This window comes from Zonotrichia albicollis, chromosome 2 (assembly GCF_047830755.1).
Source record: "Zonotrichia albicollis isolate bZonAlb1 chromosome 2, bZonAlb1.hap1, whole genome shotgun sequence".
Taxonomy (NCBI): Eukaryota; Metazoa; Chordata; class Aves; order Passeriformes; family Passerellidae; genus Zonotrichia; species Zonotrichia albicollis.
Window position 1 is genome coordinate 96,682,392 of NC_133820.1, and position 24,504 is coordinate 96,706,895.

Consider the following 24,504-nt stretch of genomic DNA (forward strand, 5'->3'; position numbering starts at 1 on the left):
AGGTTTGGGATGAGGAGGAGGAGCTGGAGCGGCAGGAAGGGTGTTTCCCTGCGCAACTCCCGGTTGAAGTGACTCACACAGGAAACTCCCTGCCAGGCGCGGCCCAGGAGCGGAGCCGCCGGCCCGACGCGACCCTCGGCGGCCGGGCCGAGCGGAGCCCCCGGACGGACAGACAGACGGACGGGCTCCTGCCGCCGCCGGGCAGCGCCGCTCCCGGGAGCCGGCGGAGAGCGGGTGAGTGCCCTTCCCGGGGCCCTCCCCGGATCCGGGCGCTTCATCTGCGGGTCCGCGCCCCCGCCGCGCCCCTGTCGCCGGTAACCGGGAGCCCCGTACTCCTATTGGGCTTGGCTCGCCCCCCCTCGGTGTGTGGGGCTCCCGGGGCTGGGCGGTGCCGCGGGGGTCCCGCTGCTCGGGCGGTGCCCGGGGCCGAGCGGGAAGGGGCGGGCGGGCGGCCCTGGCCGCGGGCGGGCCGGGTCCCTCAGCGGCGGCACCGAAACGCCCTTCTTGGGTTGTGTTTCTGGGATAAGGGTTGGCTTGTTCTCTCCCGTGCCTGGCCCCTGTGTCTGCAGCGCTCGAGTGGTCAGAGTTCTGCCCACTAGGCTGTCTTGGAGTGGGCTAGATGGGGAAAATATAAAAGTAAAAAGCTCTATGCAGGTTCGTCTCCCTCCTTAGAGGAAGGAGGTGATCTGGAGTGTCTGTCTAAGGACGTGGAATAACTTCCTCATGAGGAACTTGAGAATTATCCAATAAAAATATGCTGTAATGGCAGCAGCAATGCAAGCTTGAAAATCCCCAGATGGAGGGTCTGCCACCCATCCCTCCTCTCTAATGAGCAGAGGTGAAAACAGACTTGCACTTCACCTCTCTGAGTATTCCTGTTGTTCATCAACATCTCTGCTAATATTTTGCCTTTCAGTAGGCTCTCATTGCCTTGATTTTTATTCCTGTGCTGTTTGATGGCAGGTTGAAGTAGCATTTAGACATGTAAATGGTTGTTTGTGCCAGCGAGGCTGTTGGGAGGAAGTTGCCTTTGTGGGATGCAGCCAGTCTGCCTGAAGTGCTGGCTGGAGAGCGTGTATTGGAGGAGGAGGAAAGCTAGCTGGAGGAATTTCTTCTTAATTAGAAGGTCATAGCAGGCTTTTCTGTAAACTGTGGGAAATGGAAAGCTTAGGCTAATGAGGACTCCAGTCCTTATTGCATTCCAGTTACTTATTTGGCATAACTTTATTATAATAAGCTTACTGAACATGTACATATGCAGTGTTGTGTGGTAGTGTTTTCTTCAAAATTGAATTTGTAATAATACTGTAGTGCAATTCAGCAATGTCTGAATTATGTTTTTATTAATTGTACTTAAACTGTTTTATGCTCAGAGAATGTCTGAGCTATGTGATAGAAAAAGCATTCTACTCCTTACTTAAGCTCTGATTCTTGACTTCATTTAAGTCCCACTTTTACCTCTAAAAAACTTTTTTTTTAAAACTTTTGTAGACGCGAAGTTCCTCCTGTTCTAGTATAAAAGACTCTTTAAGGCAACTGGTCTGTGAAGTCTGGCTGGTGTAGGCAGCCAGTTGTCTCTGTAGCTGCCAGGAGGGAGGAGGAGGAATTTGGAAGAAGTCTGTACAGCATTGGGAAGGCTTAACCCCAGTATCATCAAAGCTTGCTTGTCTTGCCCTCTAAAAAGTGTACATCATCTTTCTTTGTAGCAGCTTAGATTTTTATTTTTTTTTTAATAGGGACTATGTAAGTGATGGAATATCTCTACTATACTTTGGTTTTCAAGTTGTCAGCTTGTTTATGTATTCTGAGAATAAACCTCTGTGAGTCTTGGGAAAATACCCAAATAGTCTCACCCCTGCAACATCCCTGTTTGAAAGAGTTTGTTTTGTTTACAGGTCTTGGGTTTATCAGTTTCTTTTGGGGGTCCTGATGCTGAGAGTGAAGTGGAGTTTGAATGGAGTGTACGCTCAGCTCTGCTAATTAAAAATTTCTCCCATAATAGATCACAGCATTCAAACTTAAATGGAGCCAAATTGTCTAAGTTGTTTAAGTTTTTTTTTTTAAATATATGTTATAAGGAAGGGAATGTTTCACAAGCAATTCAGACTTTTCAGTTTTTAACTTCTGAATGTGTGACTTATTAAAAAGCTCATAGTGCTTTAGTGATGCACCTGTAATAGTCAAAGTATTCATTAACAAACTTCTTGTTTCTTCAGTTTGCCTTAGGTGGAAATTGTCCTCTGGGCTTAAACCAAGAGATTCTCTTGGTCCAGTATGCTGACTTTGTAGCATAATTAAGTAATTACCAGGAATCTGTTCTAGCTCTGTGTTCCATGTTAGATATTTGTCTGATACACTCCTTAAGTTTTGGTTAGTGCTTTGTTTATTCATTTTGGCAGAGATTTGTCTTGGAAGGTGGCTTGTTCCTGAGGGTAGGTTTTAAAACCTTGCTGTAACCCTCTTGTCAGAATAATCTGATTTTTATTTTAAAGTTTGTTTCTTCAAGGTTTCCAAGATATTGAGGTTGAGGTGGAAAATTCAGAGTGGTTGGATTTGAGCTGCAAGGTTGGAACAAAAAGATGGAACAAAAAATCCCCACAAAGTTCTTTATTTGTGGGAACAGTTGTATTCATCCTCTGGCCTGAAAACTGCTAGAACTGCTTGCAGTGCTATACAAGAGAAAATTAATTTTAATGTAATTTCCATGCCTTTATGTGCATATCAAATGGGTTTTATTTCACAGTTTTTGCCCTATGTTCTCTGGGCAAGTTCTTCAAGTGGTTCCTTGGTTTACTTGTTGCTATACCAACAAGTAAATTAAACCTGAATGCTGGGCAGCAAGTTTTACCCTGCTGAGCTGGAAGTCAGCTCTCTGATTGACTTCACTGCTTGGAACAGTGGCTGTGTGACCTTCTGCATTTCCACTGTTTATACATTTTAAATAACTGCAGCTACTATGGCGAGCCCCAAGTTAATAAGCAATTATGCTTGAGCCAGGGTAGGTGCCTGTTTACCTGGGGATGCTGCAGGAGCTTGGCACAGCCCAGGCGTGAGTGGCCACTGAGGTGGTTCCAGGTGGGTCCATCCCTGTGCGTGGGACTGGGATTCATTTCATGTTCCCAGGGATGGAGGGGTAAATGTAACAAACTTGTAAATTTCTGATCTATAGAAAATATACCTTGTTTCAAGTGGCCTCTGGCAGACTTTACTCTTGAAGGTCATCTGGCTACTTTTTGGCTACATTGTTATTTGTACATACAACAAATGAAAGCCGCCTATCCTTGTCCTGGTTTTTATGCGGAGCTGAGACAGTAAAATGAAAGAAGGACATGTCAACATTGTGAAATATGACTATACCTACAAAAATTCACAAAGAGCTCGGTAATGGTGCTTTACATTTTAATCTACATACCTCAGTTCAGGGCTGTTCTTTACTGCTGGTCTGCCCTTAGAAGCTGACATTAGCAGGGCTCGGGGGCACACTTTGCTGGGTAATGCTGATAACAGAGTGCCTATTGATTTGCTTTGTTAAAACGTAATTCCATTAATCCACATCACTGCCTTTCTGGTGGTAAAAATAATGTATGATGCATTGATGAGACTTGCTACAAGAAGACAGAGGTTGCAAAACAGCAGTTAATCTTTCTATCTCTTGGCACCAAAAATGTTGTAAGATATTTTGGGTAGCTCCTTATCTCTTGTAAACACACTGGTGAAAATCCTGAAGCATGTTTTCTTCATAAGACTTGAAAGATTTTTCTCTGTGTTAGTATCTACTGTATGCCTCTGTTATGTCTGTAAATATATGTGCACTCACAAATATTTGTGAAGAAAATCCTGTATTCACACACTTCAGTGTTTTGGAGGAAAATTGGCTATCTTGGACTTAAACTGGAAAAAGTGGAGTTGTGGTAAAGCTTGGTATGGCACAAATAATCATGAGGCATTTTTCATCTCAGGAGAAACCCCCTTTCCCTCAGGCTGAGCATCAGCAGATATCAAGTGAATTTATATCTGTGTAGCCTTTCTGCACAAAGACCATTGTGGGAGAGGTGATTTAAGGCTGTGGGCAGCTGAGTTGAGCACAGATCTGGCTTGGGGTGTTGGAGAGGGAGCCCATGTCTCCAAGCCTTCCCAGCTGGGAGATGGTGGTGCTCCCTGCTCCTGAGGAGCCACACTTGTGTCCTGCTGCTCTGTCCCTTCCCCACATTTTCTGTGGCTGTTTCATTCTGCCAGATCTCTGCTCCTGCTGGAAGGGCTCCCAGCAGGGCATTGGTGTGATGGTGAGCTCAGGAGGGCTCTCAGGGTGGGAATCCCTTCATTGCTACCCTAGTTGCCTGCCAGGCACCCGCTGATGGCTTAGCCAGCTTGGTCTGCAGTGGATTTGCTGCCCTCTTAGCCAAGCTGTGAGGTCCTGCTGTGCTCTTCTCAGTGCCTACAGAGCAGTGAAAGTGAACATGGTAGTTCTCTGGCTGGGTGGTTGTTCTGTGGTTCTGTATGGGTGTGTTGCCAGGACAGGTGCTCTGGCCTAGGCAGAGCTTAAAGTGAGTGTCCTCCACCAGAGTGGATGTTCTACCTGAAAACTTTACTAAAGCTTTTATTGTTCAAGCAGTCAGGTAGCACATATGGAATTGGCACTTCTCTTGCTTTCATCAGAGGTAAATGCCAGGGCAGAGGTAAGTGCAGGCTGTGGTGCCCTCCTTTTCCCAGTTTGTGAGTGCTCCCAGCTTACAAAGTGGTTATTTGTGGGGTGAACTTGGAGGATTTCTCTTTGCTTGAGCCAAACACTGTGAGATTTTCTCAGTTGAACAGTCTGTCTTTCACTTGGCTAGTTTTTGCAGGTCTCTTTTCCGTCACTGTTGGTCAGGAGGTAATAGAGTGACAAACAAAGTTTTTAAAGCTTGTAATTGCTCATTTGGTGGAAAAAAAATGCCATCCCCCCTCCTCTCCCTCCACTGAAAGGCATCTTAAGAATTCAGTCAGTGTGTAGACTTATGATTGCTAGATGACACTCTCTGCAAATGATTAGCAGGGTTGAGTCTCAGTAATGTTCTTATGAATTACTTTATTCTAAAGTAAAAGAATTAAATGGTGCTTTTGGTTTTAGAAACATATAGATTTAAAAACCAATACTGTGGTTTTGTGTTAGGACACGAGTCTCAAGAGTTAACATGCTAAGAAGTGATTCCAGCTGTGCAAATGACACAAGGTGCTTTTGGAGATCCTTTCTTTATACTCTACCTCTATACAAGAGATTTTTTTCCAGAGTTTAGATAAAAATATATTAGTACTGTACTTCAGTTTAAAATACTTTCATTCTGACAGGGACCTGGACACTTTGTTGGCAGAAATAAAAATGCTGTTGACCTGAAGCTATTTATAGCTTTCTTTCAGTATACCTCTAATTATTTTAAGTGGTTTCAGTGATATAAAATCAATAAGGAGAGTACACTGAATGATAGATTCTGAGTGTGAAGTTCAGGCAAACTGTCATGATACACGGCTTAAGATAGATGTGAATGCTTGTCAGGTGATATCTGAAGCAATGCTTTGGTTGAATTTTCACTGAAATTGTGTATTTTCTTGTATAAAATACTACAGATGATCTCTTTCTGAGGAAGAAGAGAGCTGAAGAAACTAAAATTTTTTAGTTTTGTTTTCTACTCGGTCATGTACTATTTCCTTAGTTTTTTTTAAGATAACTATTAAACCATTATTTACTTCTTGTCTGATTCACTCTGTCCTCACAGAAATGCACATAATGTACATTATTATTGTACTGATTTAGACAATAAATGAAAAGCTACTTTTAAGCATGGATAGTACAAATTTGCCTAAAATATCTTCCAACTTACTATTCAGATGAAGGTGTGTAATTTTTTTTAACTGAAAATGGAGAGTGTTGTATTGCTGGCTTACCAAGTACCTACAGGTGTAGAGAAGGAGTGGGAATGACAGCAGACAGCCTCTCTTTTAGAGTAACTTTTCTTGAAGCCTTTGTTCAATTTTTAAACTCAGAATAAGGCAGCGCTGAAGCCAAGGCTTCATCTGCAGAATTGCATTGCAGAAACCCATGGGATGTAATGAATGCCTGTCGTGTCACTGGGGGCATAAGCTGTGAGATGGAGCTGATGCCAAATGCAGAGGCACCGTGCAAGGGGGACCTGGGGCTGCCCCAGCAGGGGTGGGAGGGTGTCCTTCCCACAGGCAGGGGTGCTGCCCAGCAGACCCCCCTGAGTAAGGCTGAGCCTGGAGCAGCCATCTGTGTAACTGGGCTGAGGAAGAGAGTGCTGTGTTCCCCTCCCCTGAGAAAAAAAAGATTTTTTTTTTTTTATTTCTCTCCATTCTTGTGAAATGAAAGTGCAGAACTCACATGCTTTATCAGGAACTGTAGTGATGGGACAAGGAGTAATGGGTTCAAACTGAAAGAGATGAAATTTAGCTAAAAGATACAGAAGAAATTCCTGGCTGTGAGGGTGGTGAGGCACTGGAAGAGGTTGCCCAGAGAGGCTGTGGGTGCCCCATCCCTGTTGAAGGCCAGGTTGGATGGGGCCTTGAGCAGCCTGGTCTAGTGGAAGGTGTTCCTGCTGATGGCAGGGGGATGAACTGTGTGGTCATTAGAGTCCCTTTCAACCAGTGCCATTCTATGAGTGCAAATAAACACTTTGTCTAAGGCTGAGGGGTTGTGTTGTTGCTTAGATGGAAACCTGAAGCCTCCAGACTCTTGTCTTTCCATCTTTGAGGCTCATCTCTGTTACCTGTAACATGACCTCCTCCATCCCCTGGGGTGCTCAGCTCCCCCATCCCCAGCTCCGTTCAGCCCACCTACACAGCTGTGCCCTCTTTGGTTACAGTACCAGCAGTAAATACACCACACACCAAGGGCAGCCAAGGAGACCATGCTGGGCAGGTGTGAGCAGTCTGTGATGGAAGACTTCATCCTGAGCCATGCCAGGCTCATCCCATGTGGACTTGCTTTCCTTTCTCCTTTCTGAGGTGGTTATTGCTTTTGCTGCTCCCTTTCCCATTCTTTGCAGAGTGTTCACAGTGGGAGTGTTACCTTTGCTAAGAAGTGAGAGAGCTTTTCACAGCTGTAGTTGTAGTTTTCACATGCTGTAGGTGCTGTGCTTCTGTGCTGAACTTCAGTCTGCTCCAAAGCACTGCTGTGCAGCTTTGCTTCCTACCACCCGGGCAGGAGCAGGAGCAAGTACAGCAGAAATGCTTGCTGAGAACAGCTGCAGGAGAGAACAGCATCAGCAGAATGCAAAAATGGCAGCAAACTGAGAAGATTAAAAAGGGCTGTGGAGGAGTGAACTGGGTGAGAGGAAAAGAATGCAAAAAAGAGAAGGTGAGGGGGGGTGGTCAGGAAGGTGAAATGGTGCAATTCAAAGGTGTAATACCAGAGAATGTTAATAGGGTAAGGCAAGTAAGTGTGGCAAGACAGATCTCAGCACACCTAACCTAAAATGAAACAATGCTTAAATCTCTAGCTTCATTGCAGTCTGAAGAGAGAGCAAATATTACAGAAGGGAGTTCATTCTGTACTTTAGTTAGTTCACTCAGAGCAAACTCAGTTCTGTGAGAACTAATTAGTAAACCAGCACAAACCCTCTCAGCCATCTAGCCCCATCAACAGCAGATTTTTTTTTTCTTTTTTACATTTGTGACTTGTCTTGGGCTTCAGACTTTGGTTCACAGATAAAGCAAACCAAACAAAACACCTCTGTGAATTCTTGTAGCACAAGTTCCATTGCAGAGTGGGGTTGCATGCTGCAGGACAGACACTTGAGAGACAGGCCCTCCCTCCTTGTTCAGCTAAGTGGGATACTTTTGGAGGAAATTTTAGAGGCTTCGGCTTCTCCCATGCCATCACAATGGATTCTCAAATAAAATAAGTGGAATGAACAAATTAATTTTTCATTTTTGAAGTGTGTGTATCCTCCACTTGAGCTTCCTACACAGGGATAGTATTTCACCCTGTATTTTAACATCAGGAAGTTATATCTCTCTTCTAAAGCTTCAAGATGTGGAATGATGCTGCAGATGCATGGTTCTGGCCAGGCTGCCCTTGGAAATACCTGGTTGTTACTTGCTGCTTCATCATCATCCACTGCAGATGCTGCTGCTGTAGAATTAGTATGTGCTCATCCATGTGCTCCTGCTGGCTGCTAACATGGCAGGAAAAGATAAATTCACTCTTGTGGTGCCTTGCTAGCAAAAATAGAGTGACTCCAGCCAGGTGCTAGGGTACAGGAGTGCTGAGGTTGTGCTGTGTTCTCTAGTTGTGGGAGGGTTTTCTTACTGATGCTTTAAAAAGGAGTCATTAGGACATACATGAGGCTTCAGGGAGGCAGTTCTGGACTGGCATCACTCACCAGTCTTGGCCTAGGCTTCATTCAAAGAGCCCCAGACTGCCCCATTCCTAATCTGCTGTGATGATATAGAGTGCCAGACCTTCCTTTTGTTGGAAAGTGCTTGAATTCATCCAGGATAGTGAAAGGGAAGTTACTTGACAAGCATAACTAATTGTTGTCCGAGTCCTGGTGGTCAGTGTGTCAGCTCCCTGTCAGCATCCTTGGCAGGGCTGTCCTGACCTTGCTTATCCTGTGGGAGTGGCTGTGCTGACTCACTGCAGTGTGCCCTTCATGTTGCATTGATGGTGCTGCTGTTGCCTACTGATACTGCCCAGAACTGAGTTTTCCAGGTGATAAGAGTGGTGTATCACTGAGCACTTGAACCTTGCTTGCACAATCATAGCACAGGCTTTGCTTGGATAAGGAGATGGCAGACATGGGGATTGCTTGCTGGGATATTTCCCTGCAGGAGACAGAAGCTGGACAGGTAGCAGTGTGGATTGCATGAAAAAATTCACATGTGACTGAACACAAAGAGCTTTAAATTTAGGAAGCTGAGATTTGCTTAAAAAAAAAAAAAGAAATAATATTTCCTCCCATGCTATTAGCCTCATGTTCTTCCCCCAGTCTGTGCCTGCTTGTGGAAGCCTGCAGTCATTGTGAGCCACATTCCCTGTAGGAGTCTGATACTGAAGTCATCATTTCTATTATATGGCCATTCTTCTGGGACTTGCTGTGCTGTTTGGATGGGGTAATACAGTGCTGGAATTTTTTTCTCTTTTTCACGTATTAAGCCTGTTTTTAAATTCCGTTTGCAGATGTATTTTTGAAAGCTTAACAGTATGTCAAATCTGTTGCACAAAGGACTGTCAGCTGCTGTTTGCTTTCTTCTGTCTTTTACTTTAATCAGGCAGGCCAGTAAATGATGTGAAAAGCATTTTTCTTTGCTCCTTCAGCTTATGCAAATCTGTTGCTTAGGAACGGAAGGGAGCTCCGGTCCCAAAAGGAACATCTTGGGCTGATCTGCATGGCAAAAAGGCAGATTGTCCTGTCCAGGGCACAGGAAAAGGGCGTTCTAACAGAGAAAATCCATCGTGGTGCTGGTCTCTGAAGTGCTTTAGCTAGCAGAGTGTAAAATATTTTCTTCTCAGTCTGAATTGATAGGTCAGCAATTGAATGGCTGAGATGTTCAAAATTTAATTAAAATAGAACTAAAAGGGAGCTTTTGAGAGAGATCTTGGAGGTTTGAAATAAAAATGAATATTTTTGTAATTACTGTGCTGTTCTTGGAAGAGAAAGTCCATTCCTTTTGTTCTCTTTCTATTACAAGGGCCCTTTGTGATTGGAATCTCATGGTTTCCATTGAGTAGGAACGTTACACTGAATATTTAATCATATTTTCCTAATAGTAAAATTATTTAATTGATTTTCTGCAGTCCAATAATATAGAAAAATTACACAATGGGACAAAAAACCTGAAAATGTTGTGTTGCTGTAGGGATAAAACTTAACTTCTGCTGCTGTGCTGACCAATTCTGTTCTTGTGGGAATGTTGTCAGCAGTTGCCATGGAGTTTACTGTGGTTGATCCTGAAGGCCCCAGTTCAGCAGGCCAGTCAATCATCTTTTTAAATATACTTTCATTTGAATTTCTTTCCCTCAGTGTGTGGATTGTGGAATATATTTGCTTTTTTTTTTTTTTTTTTTTTTTGTAAATAATATGTAAATAATATTTTTTGTAAATAAATAATTCTCTTCTTCCTCTTCAACTGCAGTACATAAAATTTTCCTGATTTTCATCTGTCCTTTTAAGTAGGGTAAGCTTTGATTTATTTATGCAAAAGGCATTTAGTTATTAATATTTATATTAATATATAATAATTTATTTTAGGCAAAACCCACTTGTGTGGATACATATTTCAATTAATGGATTGCACGGCAATTTAAATCTTCAGTACCATGATGCTATTTTTTTAATTTAAGATTCGATGATTCTGCTTTTGCAGACTTGGGGAAGAAGAGACACAGTGTCAAAGGGAGTTGCTGTTTAAAGTGTAGACATACTTCCTCTTTGTCTTATTTTGAGCCTGGGAACATGTACAACCACTTGGAGATCAAATACATCTGTTCAGAACCAAAATGTGTCCAGTGGACTGCAAAAAGGCATGGGGCATCCCCTCCCAACATCATTTTTCAGTGAAATGAAACACAAATTTTCATCTGCAAAGTCAGAAAATATTCAAAAATTTCTGCAGTCCAGCAATTTTTTTTGTCATTGAAACTCCACCTTAATTAACTCACTCTTTGGCATGATGCCTCTCCATATTTTTAATATGAAATAATTTTTTTATCACTTTAAATTCCAATCTTGGAGAGCTTTTTGGGTTACGTAGAGAATGGCATAACCCAAACCAATTCCCTGGGTGTCCCAGAGCACCTCTGGTTCCTTGGGCTGCGTTCTGCAGCTGATCTTTGCACATGCTGTATTGCTGCTGGTGTCCAGGGCTCCCCCTGGGCTGGGGGCAGCTGGAGGTGGGCTGTGCTCAGCACGTTCGCTTGTGCGCTCACAGAGCTCTGAATGTGCTGTGGGAGCTTCTCCTGCGTGGGGAAGGAGAGAAGCTGTGCTTGAGTGGCTCAGGCTGTGCTGATCCCAGCCCAGAGCGTGATCCCTGGCTGCCCAGAGCTGCTGATCCAGCCCTGCCTGACCAGGGGCCCCAAACTCTCCTCTCCAGCCTGGGAACTCGCCCTGCACTTTGGTGACTATGGGATGTGTTTGTCCTGGACTGTTTCAGGCTGTTTGAAGTGTAAATATCTGCATTTTAAGTGGATGCATGCCAAGTTTAAGCTCAGTTTTCTGTGAGCTTTTGGTTAAATAAAGTTAAAAAATGTGGAGAGTTTTTTTTGGTTTTTTTTTTTTTTTACCCAGAGGTATATTTAAGATAGTGGTATACTGTGTACCATGGTACCAAGATGGTGAGATAAGATCAATGCTGATATCCCTCTGACTCTTCCCACCCTGAGATTCAGCAGTGACTCGAATGTTTGCACGTTCAGCTCTTCCCAGGTGCTGTCAGAGGTGCTGGGATGGATGTGCCTTTTGGGCAAGGAGGGAGAGGCTCTGTCAAAGGAGAGAGTAGCAGTAGTTGGGCTGTTCCAAAGAGTACAGGACTTCAGGAGAGGTTTGCTCTGCTGTCACTGCAGAAAACAGTGCCAGTCAGCTGTGGGGTTTAGATTTTAATTATTTTTGTTTATTTCAGGGGAGTTTAATGTTGTAGCTCCAACTTCCATAAAGCAAAGCAAGAATTGCAGTAGACACAGTTGTGTCCACTGTCTGATCTTTGCAGTATGCAGCAATGTACCAGGAGATGTACTGTAAGGAGCTGACACCAAAAAACACCTGGAAATCCATTTCCAGATTGTTACCTGCTGCAATCCAGTGTGCTTCAAGAAGGAAGCCTGCTGTCTTACTGCTCTGATGGTTGTGTGAGGATAAATCCTTGGAGAATTCAAAGTGAGGGGGCTTAGATGTCCTCAGGGTGTCAAACTTTTGAGTGAGTGATGCAAAGGAAAAAAGTGCCTGGCAGCTGTGGGATTTAGATTTTAATTATTTTTGTTTAATTCAGGGACATTGAACACTGTTACTCCAACTTCCATAAAGTAAAGCCAGAATTGTCATAAAGTAAATGTGTGTCCAAATCTTCTGAAGTTGGCTTTCACTGTAGCTTGATATTTTCTACCTTTATTTTTATAGCTATTAATTATACTATTTATACTAATTATACTATTAATTATGAATTATACTGTTTATCAGTATAATATATATATCAGACTGAATTATACCGTTTATCAGTTTTCTGTGGGAATGTTCACTTGGCAATCTTAGTGCAGGTGATACTTACAGTTTGCAAGTAATTTAAATGGCATAAGTACTTATATTCTCCAAGGACTTTCCATTCTCTCCCTGTGCATTTTCAAGATACTCAATATACCTTTTGGGTTTTTTGAAATGTTTTGTGGTAACATGATACCAACCTCATCATCTCCCTGTCTTGTCTAACACAGCCATAGCTTTGCATCTGATAACTTTTGTGGTGAAGGGCTTTATTTTTCACCAGCAAGTAGATATCATCAAACCCAGTTATTTGAGGTAGGACTTTTATGTTGGGAATCAATGTCTTTGAAACTCAGCTGGATAATTTCATAAGACTATTAGAGGACATTTCTGGGAAATCTTGGCCATAGGATAAAGAGGAACTGTGTGGTAATTTCTACACTTCTAAGATCTCAACAAGGGTACAGTTATCTAAGTTCATTTGCCTTGCCCACATTTATATAACTACAAGTTATATTTGTTGGATTCTATGCACTCCTACTGAACATGTATAAGAACTGTCTTGTATCATCAAGCATATTTTTTCCTGTTTCAGCTATTAATAGGCTGGGTCTTGCTTAACTCTTATCACTGAAAGAAAACTTAAAAGCTTGTTACTTAACTCTCTAGTATTTGAAGGATTTTTTTTTTACCTCTAAGTTTGAGAGCAGAATAGTTCCAGCAATCCTTTCTCTCGCAGTGATTCTGAAATTAATGCTTTATAATCTGCTTTCTCAGTCCTTACCTTAATAAGAGTAGTTCTTACTTAATAAGAGTAGCTCTTATTATTTCTTCTGGTCAGTTTTCCCCTATTTTTTTTTTTTTTTTTGGTCTCAAACATTTTTCCCCATAATTTGCTCCTGTTTATATTTTCTTACAAATAATCTGAAGTTTCAGGAGGCCCAAAAGAGCATGGCTGAGAGATGCATGTTGGCTGTTTTCTGATATGCTTAGAATTAAGAATATAGACTTTCTGCAGAGACTTAGACATTATTCTGTAGGGATGGAGAAGTGGAAATGGTATCTTCACTAGGAGTGACAATCATCTCCTCTAGATACCAAATCAGTGTTAGCAGGGCACTGCTTACATGCAGTTGCAGGGCTGAGAGCAATGGTGCAGAGTTATGACATTTTAAAAAGGTTGCCAGCTCTTTTTTTAATGAATATTTTCAATAATAATCCAGTTCTGAAGTGAAATAAAATGTAAACAATGCTAGAGGAGATTTCTTTTTTTGGCTTCATTTTTCACATGGACAAAATGTGAGAGACAGTTCAGTTCAGCACTTCTCCACAGCACAAGCTGTTCTGAGCAGGTCAGGCCCATGTGGTGCTCATGTCCTTTGGAAATGAAGAAAAAGAGGATCTCCTAGTTTAAGCTAGTCTGTGGCCTTTCACTAACATACTAAAAGAACCCCAAACCCTGGGACTGATATCTCTTGACCCTTGGACATGGTGGGACTTGGTACTGTGAGGCTGAAGTTCTTTTCAGACAGGGATTTTCTTGCTTTGAAATTCAGAAAAAGGAACTGGGAATCAGCACAGGCATTGCTTTTCCCTGCTTAGAAAGCTGTGTGTGCTCATCAAACACCAACATTTAGTAAAACAGTTTGCTGTTGTGTGTGATTCTCTCTCCTCAAGGGACAATGTCAGATCATGAATGTTGAATGTTCACTAATTAAGTTGTGTACAACCAGGAAAACATGTTTTTGTTCATACATTTTTACTTTAGTGCTTTATGGATGGGTCATAAAAAGATACCAGAGAGAAAAATATTACTTCAGAAGTAATGCTTACATATCTTCTGTCTGAGAAAGGCTATCCTGGGGAATTTCATGTGGGTACAGAACTGAAAACACAGCTTTGTAGGAATTTAGCATGGAAGAAAAAAACCCTTAGTTTGGGTAAATGTCCTCATGTAACTATAATGATGAGTATGACTACAGCATTTTAGTCTGTTCTCATTTATGTAAACTCCTAACCAAACCTTTTTTTGAAGTATGTCTTTGAAGTTTCTGATGTTCTCTGCCATAAAGGAATCTGTTAAAATATTAGCTCTCCTGCCCAGTAACTTCATCTGTTAAAAACTCATGACTATTAAGGAAGCAGAGCTATCCCATTTTTTGTCTTGGGAATTTTAAATTAATTAAATTAATTTTTTTGAGCTTAGGGGAAAAAACAATCTGGTTTTTCCAGTCCCTCATCATTGTACATGAGAAACAGCTGTTATCTTTTGGAGCTTGTTTATCAACAAAGATAAAGAAGGGGAGAAAACCCCAGAGCCGGTTCCAGCTGTCGCCCTGCCGTTGCTGTTGTCAAAACTCCTCTGCTCTCTTCTGGGGGGTCAGAAATGTGAGGGGAAATGTGAATCACACTCTTGCAACATTTGCAGATGTGTCAAAGCTGGGCAGGAAGGAGCTGCTTCCTCTTTCATGTCTTGCTAGATACTGGAGTGCAAAGGCTGGGGAGCAGGGAGGTTGAACTTGGCCGTGGAAACGCCAGGCCTGTGGATTCCTGTGGCAAAATCGCAGAGCGGAGCTGTCAGCAAGCAGCCTCAGAGCAAGAGGGCATGGACAGCTCTCTGTGCCCAGTGGCTTTTGTGTTCCTGCTTTGAGAAGTGCTGAGCTTTGGGAAATCATGCTGAAGGATTTCAAAAAATGTTCCTTCCTGTATCTCTTTTCACAACCCAGAGGGCAGCAGGAAGCTTTTGTTTCTGGCTTGCACCCCTGGCCTGTCAGTGAGGGTTTCCCAGACCTGTGCTATTAAATAGATGGAAGTGTAAGTCAGCTGGGATTTTGGGTTCTATTTTTAAATTATTTTCTAAGTATTAAAAACAAATCTACAGATAGTCTAATGTCCTATAGTCTGAATGTAGCTGGTGCTGAAGGAATCAGCTGCGCTACTGTGCAGCTGTTAATATTGAGGCCAAAAGCATGCAGGTGTGCTTTCAGAATTGGGATGCATGGGCCACATCTTCAGAATATTCACTTGTAGTGTTGGGGAAGTACAAGTCAGGAGCTTGGAGTTTGTGAATACCTGGCTCTGTTTAACAGCAGGGACACAAGTCATTGGTGGACCATGTTTTAGGAGGAGAAGGAAGATATGTGGACTGGGGAGAGGCAGATGATACTTACCTTGCACACAGTGACACCTTCCCTTTACACAGATAGTTGCACTAGATTTTGGTGTAGAATGGCTGGCCATTCTTCACCATGGGTTTTAGAACAATTTTTGTAGTGCTTTCTTGGAGCCAATGCTTTGTGGCCATTTGCCTGTCTGGTGGCAATGGGCTGTGGGCCATTGATCCCACCCCCAGCACATCCCAGAGCAGCTGCACACTGGGCATTTCTACTTTGACAGGGAAGTAAGAGGAAGAGGAGTGTCAAGTTGGAAGGAGTCTGTCAGTTAATCTTTGCTTTTTTAGCTAAAGCTTGATTTACACACTATATACTCAGACTCTTCTATAAAGTGCCTATAGATATAGACTCATCTGTACATGTTCTGACTGCTTGGCATCTCACTTTCCTCTAGGGTAAAACTGTGCAGTCTGACATCTCCACAGGACTTTTGCCCAGCCATGGAAGTTTTTTGGCATGTGTTGATTTATTGAAGGAAGGACATCATGTTCTTTATTTGAGAATAAGTGTGGTTCTTGTTTTGGAGCTTGATCTGGGTGTAGGCAGGTGTTGGGCAAACGTCCTGGCACAGGTTTGCCAGCCAGCACTCCTGTCAGTCCAGTCCTTCATCCCTTTTTTGGCAAGGATCACAAATTGCACAATATGAGCACTGATTTATTTATTTATTTTAACAGAAACTGATATGCTCAGGCTAGGAGCAAGGTTTGGGCTGGCTATTCAAGAAGAAACAGACCTATGAATTCTTTCTGTTGGTTGTTGTTTATAAACTTGTTGGCAATTTCTCTCCATATGTGGTACATTAGCTTGGCAGCAATGGCTTGGTACACAGGGGTGGTCTCTGGAGATGGACAGGTAGTTGCTTAATTCCAACTCCTGGTTGCTTTCTCTCCTTGAGTTTAGGTTTTGGTTCTGTGTTTTTTGTCAGCTGAGCCCTTCCTTGGAGGTAAAGCTGCTGTTTCTGTGGATCTTTCTCCAGAAATCTCTAATTAGGCAAGAGAAAGTGAGGAGGTGTTTCTGCCAGGCCAGTAAAAGTGCAGTGAGTGGTGGGATCACCAGCCCATACCAGTTGTCTTGAAGTGAGTTTTTGTCAAAGCTGCATTGGGATCTGCTTGTACCCTCCTTATATGTGGGCATGTAACAAGTCCATGGGATGTCACATGCCAGGCAGGGTCCTGCTCCTCTGGGATGTGGTGCTCAGTGTTCCTTTCCTCCCAGTTAGAGCTGAGGGCAGTGCTCAGCTGCTCCTTGCACCAGGTGTGTGGTTTTTCTCTAGTAAATGGGGGGAAATAACTTGCAAATCAATGAAACATCCTGATTAGAGATATTACCTTAAAAATCAAATTTTTCTTCACTTCACTGAGGAGAATGAGTAGATCATTATACAAAAGTGGATGACTGAGTTGTTTCACCGCATATTTTCTTTGTAAATTTTCACAACATCACAGAATGGGTAAGGTTGGAAAGGACTACAGTGGCTCACCTGCTCCAGCCTCCCTGCTGAAGCAGAGTCATCCTGCAGCACATAGCACAGGATTGCAGCCAGGCAGTTCTTGAAAAGTTCCAGTGAGGGAGACTCTACAGTTTCTCTGGGCAGCCTGTTCCAGTGCTTGGTCACTGGTCAGAGGTGGCTCAGATTTCTTCCCATTGCCCTTCTTGGTACAGAACCCCAGGCAGCAGCAGCAGTCAAAGGTTTATGGAGATTGCCATGGCCCTGAGGGGTCTCTCATCAACTCCCCAAAGCAGATCTGGCTGTCCTAGGACATGAAACACTGGAAACTGCTGGCACCTTTTGACAGCCTGGTCTCCTGAACATTATTTGGTTGTAGAAGCTGTAATGCATGAAGTTTTGAAAGTACGTTGGCTCAAAACTGATCTTTAGAATCATCATAATTTCCTCTATTTTTGATTTATTTCTGGTGTCCAGCAGTGGAGGAGGAGAAACATTTCTTGAGTCCTAAAAGTAAGGACAGGGACGTTAGTGTGCAAAGTTTTATTTAAACTTGTATTTGAAAGTCAACTGGGTTTCTGTTTGACTGTTTCCCCTCTGTTTTGGTTGAAGGGAAACTTCCCATTTCCCACAATATAAATAGTTGCCCGCTCTTCATGTTACTCATTTATTTACCATGTATATAATAACGCATATCAAGTTATATCTATGTGTGCACATCTACATATCTACATTTATGTATGTATTGTCTAACCAGGTGCAAAATGACTGCTCAAGTAACTCTGGAGGATGCCTTGTCCAATGTGGATCTCTTGGAGGAATTACCATTGCCGGATCAGCAACCGTGTATTGAGCCCCCACCATCATCTCTTCTCTACCAGGTATTTTCTCATTAGAGGAAAAGGTTTTTCCATTTCCCAGTGCTGTTAAGAAAGAGAATGTTTCGCCCAAAACCGAACTGTGTTTATATTGGCAATATGTATAAAAATTATTTTTGTAGAACCATGGAATGGTTTGGGTTGGAAGGAACTTTAAAGATCACCTAGTCCAGCCCCTCTGCCATGGGCAGGAACCCCTTCCACTAGAGCAGGTTGCTCAAAGCCCCGTCCAGCCTGGCCTTGAACACTTCCAGGGATGAGTCAGCTACAACTTCTCTGAGCAACCTTTTCTAGTGCCTCACCACCCTCACAGTCAATCAGTTATTGCTAATACCTAATCTAAATTACTTTTAGTTTGAATCCCTTCCCGTTTGTCCTGTCACTACATGCCCCTGCACAAATTTCTCTCCAGCTCTCTTGCAGGACCCCTTTAGGTCCTGGATGTTGCCATAAAGTCTTTCAGAGCCTGCTCTTTTCCAGGCTGAAAAATGCCAGGTCCTCAGTTTTCCTTCATAGGAGACATGCTGCTACAGAAGACCTAATTCCATGTTTTCCTTTCTCTGCAGCCAAACTTCAACACTAATTTTGAAGACAGAAATGCATTTGTCACTGGTATTGCAAGATACATTGAGCAAGCCACAGTCCATTCTAGCATGGTAAGTAGATGTTCCAATACACACTTTTGTATTGGATAGAACAGGAGGAGAGGAATGTGTCTTCTTGCAGTTCATTAAAAAAATTATGGTCACAGATAACAGGTTACCTACTTCCAGGGGGAGGGAAGATGCAAAAGTGTGTGGCTTTTCTTTTTTTCAAACACACTTCTTAATTTTTTTTTTAATTGCCTTTCTTCTTGAGCAACTAATGTTGTTCAAAGGTGTCCCTTCTTTCATGGCATTCTTGGAAAATTAGGAATAATATGTCTTATAATTCTAGAGGCCAGTTCACAAACATTGGAATGGGCAGATAGCAACTGGTAACATGCTACTTAAACTTATGTATGTTTACACCAATCTGCTTCTAAAATTATGTGGTTACTCATTTACCTGTTTTGTTTATTTGGATATTATTGTACCTCTCCTTTGCCATGTAGAAAGTTGCTCTGCATGTGCTGATTCTTTCATCCTTGAACATCCCACCTGGGATTCATCCCTGAATTTAAAAAGAAGAATAAATCCCATCACCCTCCCCACCCCAAGATTAGCATTTCTATTTATACTTACAGATCACAGTGTCATTAGTTTTGGGAAGAAAGAAACCAGTATCATAAACCAATCTAATCTGAGGAGATAATAATTGATGATGTATCATTCAGTATGCAATACATGTGTGTTTGTACATACACATTCTGATAAGAGAAATAATAGGTTCATTTGGACATGGGCTTGGAATGAACAGAAGACACATGGATATAATGCTTTTGTATTACAATTCCTAATTATACTGAGTGTCTTCCCTACAGAATGAAATGCTAGAAGAAGGCCAGGAATATGCAATCATGTTATACACATGGAGAAGCTGCTCAAGAGCCATTCCCCAGGTAATGGATGAGAACTCTGCTGTGATGCAATGGTGAACTTCTGTCTTGTTTTGGGGTGGAATTACACAGACAGAGATTTGTCAGTGAGATCCAAAGTGGAGTCTGCTTTGACTCCTGAGTTGTTAAACTGGGCATGCCATAGAACAGTGTCATTTAGCACTTGGGGACCACTTGGACTTTATTTTTTTTATAAGGCATCTATAGCAATAACACAGGGTATTTGTGTCAGTCTTTTTAGATCAAGAGCAGTATAGGGGTAATGTGCTTTAAAAGGAAAACTTTTGATTGTGAGATCTGCTTGAGGTCAACGTGTCAGTCAAGAGAATGGACTCCTCCCACTCCCCACTTTAATTCTTAAATTCAAAACAGGTAGCATAGCATGTAAGGATTAACATTCAGGTTCAACATGTAAGTTTCTAGACACTTCTACTCCAAGGCAGCCACTTTCTAAAGGTCAGAGCTACACAGTGCTTTCTTGATCTGTAAAACTCCTGCTATGAATAGGGCACAAGCCAGCTTCAAGTGTACAGGAGTGGGGTGGGAAGCATATTAAGGGGCGTCAGAAAACTGAACACAATTATTACCAGGAGTTGACTCCTTCCTTTTTTACAGATTTTTAATGCAATTATTTTTATACTGAAATGCTAGGAAGGCTGATCCTGTGGTTTAAGTATTTAGAGTGGAAGTCATGCAATCTGTTTTAATTTACAGTTCTGGCCCTATTTTTGTGCATGATTTTGAGCAAGTGGCTTGATGTGGAAAGGTTACACCCTACACACCCTGCAGAGGTGTTTGACAACTAAATTACTTGCTGTAAGGTAGAAGGGAAATCTTAGATTGTTTTGGGTTTTTTTTACACACAATTAAGCTTACAAGATTAGCATAAGATTACTAAACCTGGAAATTTTTGTCTTTGAGTTTGTCTCTTTAGGATGATATTGCATTTTCTCAGGATCTTAGTTGCTGAGGCTTTATCAGGGAAAGTTCCAATTATAACAACCTCTTTAATTATCCACAGGTCAAGTGCAACGAGCAGCCTAACAGAGTAGAAATTTATGAGAAAACTGTGGAAGTTCTGGAGCCAGAAGTCACAAAACTGATGAATTTTATGTATTTTCAGGTAAAAGGAATGGAAACAAAATTTGTCAGTAGGCTTGTAATTTTATATTCCTGCTTTGTATACCTCATATTGTGTGCTCAGGTACTGAACCTAGTCATTGTATCTTAGAAAAAAACACCCAATATAAAAAACACACCCTTACAGAAGGGCAGAATTTTTAAAGCTTGTCTTAAAAATTTGAATCAATCTCCATTAAAACTTTCAAAATAAAATCAAACGTAATTGAGTATAATCCCTATGCAGCACATGGGGACAGAGACCTGTCACTTCAGGAAGAAAGGAAATAGAAAAATAACGTGTTTCACATGTGTAATAAAAACATCTCAGCACAGAAACCATTTGCTGTGGAGTGAGGGATCCACAAGTCTGGGCAGCAGAGCAGCAGGTGCAGCTTTGCTGTGGCGATTCATAATTGAGGCAAGCCAGCCCAGTTGTTGTGACCTGCCAGCCACCCGAGCTGGAGAATAGCAGTCTGTCTTGCCTTCTCCTCCCTCCTGGCAGCTTGCCATCTATCTCAGTGCACTGAGGATGTTTCCAGGCATTATTCAGAAATGGAGCAGCTAGAGCCTGTGGGGCCCGGAGCACACAGGGAGGAGGAGATTGTTGTACTCAGTGAGAACCCTGGTTGGGAAAGACAACAGGAAATGTTACATTTCATTCAATCTCCTTTCATTCGAGCAGATTAGAGCTTTAAAGTCAGAACAGATTTCTTTTTATGTTTGAAGTTCCTGTCTTTTTGGTATTTGTAATCTCTATCTGAAATGGCACTGGTGTGCACTTGGAAATAAGCCCTCAAAAAAACATGTGCTGGGATGACTTAACAGAGCTGGCATGTACAGTGTGCTGTGGATGTTTGTTTGTTTGAAGGGAGCATTCCTATAATTTGCCTTTTAATTCATATATACTTCCTCACCAAAGAGCATGACATCCTTTTTTTCTGAGGGATTTTAAATGTCATAGAATCACAGAATAGTTTGAGTTGGAAAGGATCTTGAAAACCATATAATCCAACTCCCCTGCTGTGAAAAAGGAGTATTTTTGACTAGATCAGGTTGCTCAAAGCCCCATCTAACCTGACCTTGAACACTTCCAGGGATGGGGCATGCACAGTTTTTCTGGGCAACCTGTTCCAGTGCCTCACCACCCTCATTGTAAAAAACTTCTTCCTTATATCCAATCTAAATTGACCCTTTTAGTTAAAAAACATTACTCCTTGCCTTGCCCTATTTTTGATTTGTACTTTTAATTAGTTTTATCTGCAAAGAAGGACCTTGGCTCTTGTCTCAGGCAAGCTTGGTGGCAAAAATCACTGGTGACACTTGCAGCAGACATCAGGTACACAGTGGAGGAGCTGAAAGGCCTGTACTCACACCTTGCTACTTTTGCATGCTTTAAACATTTTTCTGCTTCACTGGAGCTTTTCACTGGACCACCTCTAGGTACATGATGAAACTTTCTCCCTGGAAATGTCATGGCTTTTACTCCTTGTTTTTCTATTTTTCCCCCCATTAGAGAAATGCCATTGAACGGTTTTGTGGGGAGGTGAGGCGATTGTGCCACACGGAGAGAAGGAAGGACTTTGTGTCTGAAGCCTATCTGATCACACTGGGCAAATTCATCAACATGTTTGCAGTGCTGGATGAGTTGAAGAACATGAAGTGCAGCGTGAAGAACGACCACTCAGCCTACAAGCGGTGAGTGCAGGGGCAGCAGGACCCGGCCTTTGCTGCCGGCATTCAGCCTCCCACGAGATGGCAGCAGCTGCTTTTCTTCTCACAGCTTTTTCTTCAAAAATAGTCTCTTCATGTGTGGGACAAGCTACCTTGAAGCTAGGGATGGCTTGGCTGCAGTCAGGCAGTTGAATACATCTGTTTTCTCTGTGCTCTTCTTCCAGCAGCAATAGGTTTTTCTGCCTTTAATGCCAAGCTGTCAAATACTTCTGTCCTGGTGTATGCGAAATGTAATGCATATACTTTGTTCAGTAAAGCTTCTGTTTTTAAATTTGAGAGAAAGCTGGCTTTCTGGTAACTTGTGCTACTCCTGTTCTAATAAATTCTACTCTTGACATCCACTTCTGACATTTTTAGCTGAGAATTGTTGTGCTTGTTCTTAAGATGTTTCATCTTTGCTGTTCAAAGTCATTGTGATCGCAGGTATAGCAGGGAAGGGAAAGGGTGTGATACCTGTGGCCAAATTTTGTGCATGAGCTACCAGATGGTATCAGGTATCTTCTCTTGAACACAGTGGCCAGAGCAGCAGGGAAAGTCAGCTTTATGCCAGCTCTAGCATCTGTAGTCTTTCATGCAGAAAACTATTCAGTCAATGACTAGCCAAGTTTACCTGTGTTGTTTCTGTGAGATTTAGTTTCTACCTCCACCTGTTGCAGGTGTTGGGCCTGGAGACCTCTTAAGCTTACTTGGTTTGCCTTTCTTTTTCTTTGGAGATGTGTTTCTGGAGGTGAAAAGCTTCTTTTCTGGAAGACTGACTTTTCCTGGGGTGTTGAGTGGCTTGGATCTATAGACCCTCAGCTGCACTCAGTTGAAAGATATAGCCAATGGTTTTTCATTTGTTTTTTCATTTCATTTTTTATTGGACCACCTAAGTAGGGGTGTAGTGGAATTTGGGATAGTAAAGCAGTTTATTTTGGATAAATCAGGTCCATATCTGTCTTCTAGTGAACTTTTCACCTTTTTTTTTTTTTGAGGAGATAGATTTACTTACAAACAGTCCTGGCCAAGGGAAAAACAGTTTTTATTTTGTTTTTAAAGAGCTGCTCAGTTCCTGCGGAAAATGGCAGATCCTCAGTCCATTCAAGAATCTCAGAACCTTTCCATGTTCCTTGCCAATCACAACAAGATAACACAAGTAAGCTTGGATTGTCTTCTTGCAAGTTACCTAATGCTTTGCAAAAGTATTAAAATAAAGCTCTTCCAGTTTGGTAGTAACTTTTTCCCCCAGTCAGTGTAACTAGTTAACTAATATCGTTCTTTTTTTTTTCCCCTCCAGTCTTTGCAGCAGCAGTTGGAGGTGATTGTTGGCTATGAAGAACTGCTTGCAGATATTGTGAATTTGTGTGTGGACTACTATGAAAACAAAATGTACCTAACACCCAGTGAGAAACATATGCTTTTGAAAGTAGGTTTCTTTTGGGTACAAAATTAAAAAAAGAATGTTGAGGAGGGAACAGGTGTTTGAATTCCAGATTGTTTCCGGTTATTTTTTTAAAAGGAACCAGATTAAGCAAATAATTCGCATTACTGCTTTTCTCCATTATTGTCTTTTTGTTGTATTACATGCTAAAATTATTTTAAAGCTTTTAATCCATTTTTGTTTTTCATAAACTGAAGTTGACCCATTTGAACTGCATCCAATTCTATGGAGTTGTGTTTGTATGAAGTATGATGACAGCAGAAGGGAACTACTGCACTTTATTTTAGATATGTGGCAAGATTGTTTAAGAAGTTTTTGGAAGTTAGGCTGTGTATCAAATATTTCAAGGAACAAGTGTCTTGAAATTAGGATTAACTAGTCAGTTTAGTTAGCTGGACTATGCACCTGTAATAAGAGGGTGCTGGGCAATGTGAAATGTGGCTGATTTTCATCAGCTGCATTTCTTGCAGTCGAAGAAAAGATATAGAGTAAGAGCTAAAAATATGCCTCCTGACAAATATTTGCAGGCACTTCAGTGTTTAACTTTTGAAGAGCTCTGTTTATGAGGAGTAAACAAAAGTCTTCTGAAACCACACATGAAGTCTAGAGCATTTTTGTTCTATCTGCAAGGGTGCCCAGCGTGACTTTGGTATTTGGGCCTTTTGCTCACTAGAGATACTTAGAACACTGTCAGTTCCTCTGCTTGGCTCCTGTAAATACTAAGGAGAATCCAAGAATATGCTGTGCTGGGAGGGACCCACAAGGATCATTGAGTCCAACTCCTGGCCCTGCACAGCACCATCCCCAGGGGTCACACCTTGTGCCTGAGAGTGTTGTCCAAAGGCTTCTTGAGCTCTGTCAGGCTGATGTTGTGGCCACTGCCCTGGGGAGTGTTCCATTGCCCAACCATCCTTTGGGTGAAGAACCTTTTCCTGATAAATTCCTAACCTTATGTTAATTAAATACTTTGGAAAAAATGTAATTTGATTTTTTTGGATGCTTCTGGGCTCT

General features: G+C 42.1%; 1 protein-coding gene across 2 annotated transcripts in view; it reads left to right on the forward strand.

Moving 5' to 3' along the window:
- CYFIP1 (cytoplasmic FMR1 interacting protein 1) overlaps nucleotides 1-24,504 on the forward strand; it is a 78,810-nt gene continuing 54,306 nt past the window's right edge. For both annotated transcript variants that reach the window (XM_005486398.4, XM_005486399.4), the window contains exons 1-8: nucleotides 1-234; nucleotides 17,563-17,686; nucleotides 18,250-18,339; nucleotides 19,146-19,223; nucleotides 20,242-20,343; nucleotides 21,856-22,037; nucleotides 23,112-23,208; nucleotides 23,350-23,478. In XM_005486398.4, the coding sequence (XP_005486455.2) occupies nucleotides 17,570-17,686; nucleotides 18,250-18,339; nucleotides 19,146-19,223; nucleotides 20,242-20,343; nucleotides 21,856-22,037; nucleotides 23,112-23,208; nucleotides 23,350-23,478 (795 nt within the window). In that variant the 5' untranslated portion in view covers nucleotides 1-234; nucleotides 17,563-17,569. The remainder of the gene's footprint in view (nucleotides 235-17,562; nucleotides 17,687-18,249; nucleotides 18,340-19,145; nucleotides 19,224-20,241; nucleotides 20,344-21,855; nucleotides 22,038-23,111; nucleotides 23,209-23,349; nucleotides 23,479-24,504) is intronic.